General features: G+C 38.1%; 1 protein-coding gene across 1 annotated transcript; it reads right to left on the bottom strand.

Annotated features, from left to right (window-relative positions):
• Positions 1 to 23: 23 nt before the first annotated feature.
• On the bottom strand, positions 24 to 1755 carry LOC112455490 (protein mini spindles-like; the record flags this gene model as incomplete). The annotated part of the gene is made up of 2 exons (XM_025017444.1): positions 1329 to 1755; positions 24 to 1061 (listed from the first exon to the last, which is right to left on the bottom strand). Coding segments are annotated over exons 1-2 (1095 nt in total), but the record flags the coding sequence as incomplete, so codon positions are not given.
• Between the last annotated feature and the right edge of the window lie 1827 nt (positions 1756 to 3582).

Here is a 3582-nt window from a genome sequence, read left to right as displayed (position 1 = left end):
GCATCGGCAGCCTCCCGCAATGCCTGCACCACTGATTGCTTCTTCTCGCGGAACTTCTCCAGGATGATAGGTAAACAGATATAGCCAGAAAGCTGAAATCGTTTCTTCAGACCCGCGGCCAGACCAGCCAGACACTTCCCCGCGAGCGTGACCACCAGCACATTAGTATCCTTTGAAATAATTTTTTTCAAGGCCCTTACCACGTCATCATAGTCGCCGTTCTCCAGTTTTGGATTCTTGACGAGCGTTTCCAGCATTTCCAGCGCCTTCTTCCGTTCCTGCCACTTCTTCGCCTCAACTTTTTCATAAAAGTCCTTCGGCAGCTTTGACAGAATGTCTACAGGCGACAATAGATCATACGGATCTATATCCGAGAATTCTGAATCGCCATTGTTGACCATATTCTTCGGATTCTGCGAGCGTAAATAGCGCGTAGGCACCACCTCCTCATCGGCGAGATTGCTAAACTCTGCCTCAAGCTGCGTGATATGCACCGGTTTCAATGTGTTCAACTGCTGCTTCAGGCGATCGCCCACCCATCGATACATCTCCACCACCATAGCTTTGCCCTGCTCTCGCACTCTCTTGTCCCTGTCTTCTAGAAAGCTTGCCATCTTCTTCATCAGTGGCTTCAAATTGATCACTTTAGGTCCAAACTTCTTGAGCGCCAGCGTCAAAGTGGCAATGCACGCCGAAACGATTTTCGGATTCTTTGCCTCGGTGCCCTTCAACAGCTCCTCCTGCACCGCCTCGTGCTTCTTGATCTCGATATACATCAGCGTAATTTGCACAGCCAGTTCCTTCGTCTTGGCTTTAGGCGCGGCGATGCATTTGGACACGATGCCGTTCATCACCTCGATGACTATCTTGCTGGCGATCGCGGCATTCTCCACAAAAGCCAGGGTCGCTTCCAGACCCTTCTCCTGCGCGGCTGCATTACAATCTGCCATGAACTTCTTGATGAAGCCAATGTACTTGTTCCACTCTGGGGACTTCTCGTCATCGATGCACTGGAACGTCTTCACGCACTCCTCATATCCATGTAAGCGTGCTCGCCAGGACTACGCAATATCGTATAGAATATTAGTTACTTATACTGATACGTTGAACTTATTGTAAAGGTATTAATTTCTTGTATTTACAGTATCTACATTTGACATTAAAATAAAAATTTATTTATATGTTTATATATCCAGATTAAAATATTGTAGATTGTTCAATCACGATTAAGTTTGCAATATGTTCACTGAATTAATTAGTGAAAAAATTATAACTTGACAAATGTAGGATGTGAAAAATGCAACAAATATTTTGAATGTGGTCAGTACCTTGTGCGCACAGCGCTCCTCCAGAGGCAATTTCATATATGCGGTATCCTGTTTCATGATTGATTATTCTAAAAGAATGACTTATTTGAAATATCCCTTTCTCGTCTCGTTGGAAGTAACATCAAGCTAATGTAAAAGATCCATATGTTTTCTCATATCGACGTATAACAATTCAAAATAAACACGCAAATGTACAATTTTGAAATAAGTGAAAGTTTAACACACGCCTAGCCAGAGCGCACAGACAAATAGCACTGATATAAACAAACAGATTTCAAATAAGGGTCCGTTTTCTATTACTGAATTGGCCGTGCTAGGTCAGAGTTTCTTTTCCCTTCCAATATACAGTTAATACAGTAAAAAAGATAAACTCTGACCTAGCGCAGTCAGTGACAGGATTTACAAACGAAATACACTTGATTTACAAACGAAATACACTTAGAAAATTTAAAACTAATCAAATTTAGTAATTTCTGTCGGCTAGCTTCGTAGAGTTATGAAGCATATAAAGGCGGCAGCGTATCATTTTTAAATAATCAAAATTCTTTAAGAAATAGAACAGTTTCTTACAATTTTCTTACAAAATAAAGAAAGTTTTCTTTGCATTTAAAATATTACAAGCACATGTTCTTTTTTTTCCAAAGTAAAATTAGATTTTAATGTATATCATTATTAAATAATTAAATATTTTAAAGAAAAAAGTTCCTTTAAATAATTTAAATAAAATATGGAAATATTTCTTTTTAAATCTGAGATATCGTGAGCAAGTGCTCTCTGTGTTTATTTATCACCACGTGAGCACCAAAGAAGGAACGAGAAAAATTGCAAAAATTACTCATCGTTGTACTTACGTTTAACTTTTCTAAGTAACTAATATTTTTTAAGAATATTGTATATTTTTTTATCACTAATATATTTTAAAATATATCAATATATGCAATAGCGATTATAAGTCAAACATATATATGAATATAGCGAATAAAGAAAATTATGATCGAAACTTTGACGGAAGCTGAATTAACAATTAATCGGAAAAACTAATCGATTTTATACTCACCAATTATTTATGTAAAGCGAGTTTGATTTTTTCTGTATAAAAAAAAAAAACAAGTACACACTTCTACAGACTTCTATATAACGTACCAGGCTGCGGGTGCTGCGAACTGCGAAGCGAACCTGCGAGCAGTGCAAGCACAGGTACCATACTGGTGGCTGGCCACTGGTGGGTACTGGAGACCATACGTGGAAACTTGTGCCCGTTCTAGACTGAGGGCCAATGGACGCGTTCAGCAGACTAAGCCGCTCAGTAGCATTCGAACATGATTGGCTCTTACTTTTAGAGCCAACCAATCAACGTATTGTGTTGATAAGACGAACTCAACAGTTGTGTCTGCTGAACGCGGCCATTTTCACCGACCACGGTTAGCTTAAAGACCTTAAAGACCATTGCACGTAACATAAAGTTGTCATAATCGTAAGGCCGTAAGAAAATAGACCACTCACAGTCGATTATTCTCCTTGAGCTCGAAGAATAATCGAGTGTGCGTGGTCTATTTTCTTATGGCCTTACGATTATGACTAAAACTTTGTTACGTGCAATGGCCTTAACCGACGGTTAAAGTCCCCACCAATTCGAAACAAATAAAATTTGATGGATCGCCATTTTTTTCGCGTTTCTGGAATAAAATAATCGAACGTCGCAATCTGATTCCATTCCATTTATGTTACAATTATAGAATTTACATCGCTCACGATTTTTGCACAATCCACGTGTGCTCAATGAGACGCTTAAAAATTATTAAATTTATATTGTTCGATTTAAATTCAAGTCGATTAAGTACACGTAGCATGAAATTAATTCACTTGAATTATCCCCAGATGCAAAGTTTACGAGAATTTCTCTCCCTTCGTTCCCCATGCAGCACAATAAACGTTGAAGATTATCACAATTAAGAAATTTAATCGAATATATACTGGCAATGATTATAATCGTGGCAACGATTATAATCTTTTTCGTGAAAAATCGTCACCGCGTTTCGACCAAGGATTCTGGTCGTTCTTAAAATAGTTAAAATAGATGTGATTTTAGATGCTTATACATTAGCATCTTAATCAAATAATTACATTCATTGCGAAAGTCTTAATTGTGTTAATTATCATCTGGCGAAGTAAATGATACTATTCTGTTGAAGATTATGTGTCGCACGTAATTTCGAATACTTTCGAATTAATACAAATCGAGCAGCAAACGATA

Source organism: Temnothorax curvispinosus, unplaced genomic scaffold (assembly GCF_003070985.1).
Source record: "Temnothorax curvispinosus isolate PA1 unplaced genomic scaffold, ASM307098v1 QBEX01006130.1, whole genome shotgun sequence".
NCBI lineage: Eukaryota > Metazoa > Arthropoda > Insecta > Hymenoptera > Formicidae > Temnothorax > Temnothorax curvispinosus.
Note: the sequence above shows the minus strand (reverse complement) of the source record. Positions and strands in the feature narration are given on the sequence as shown.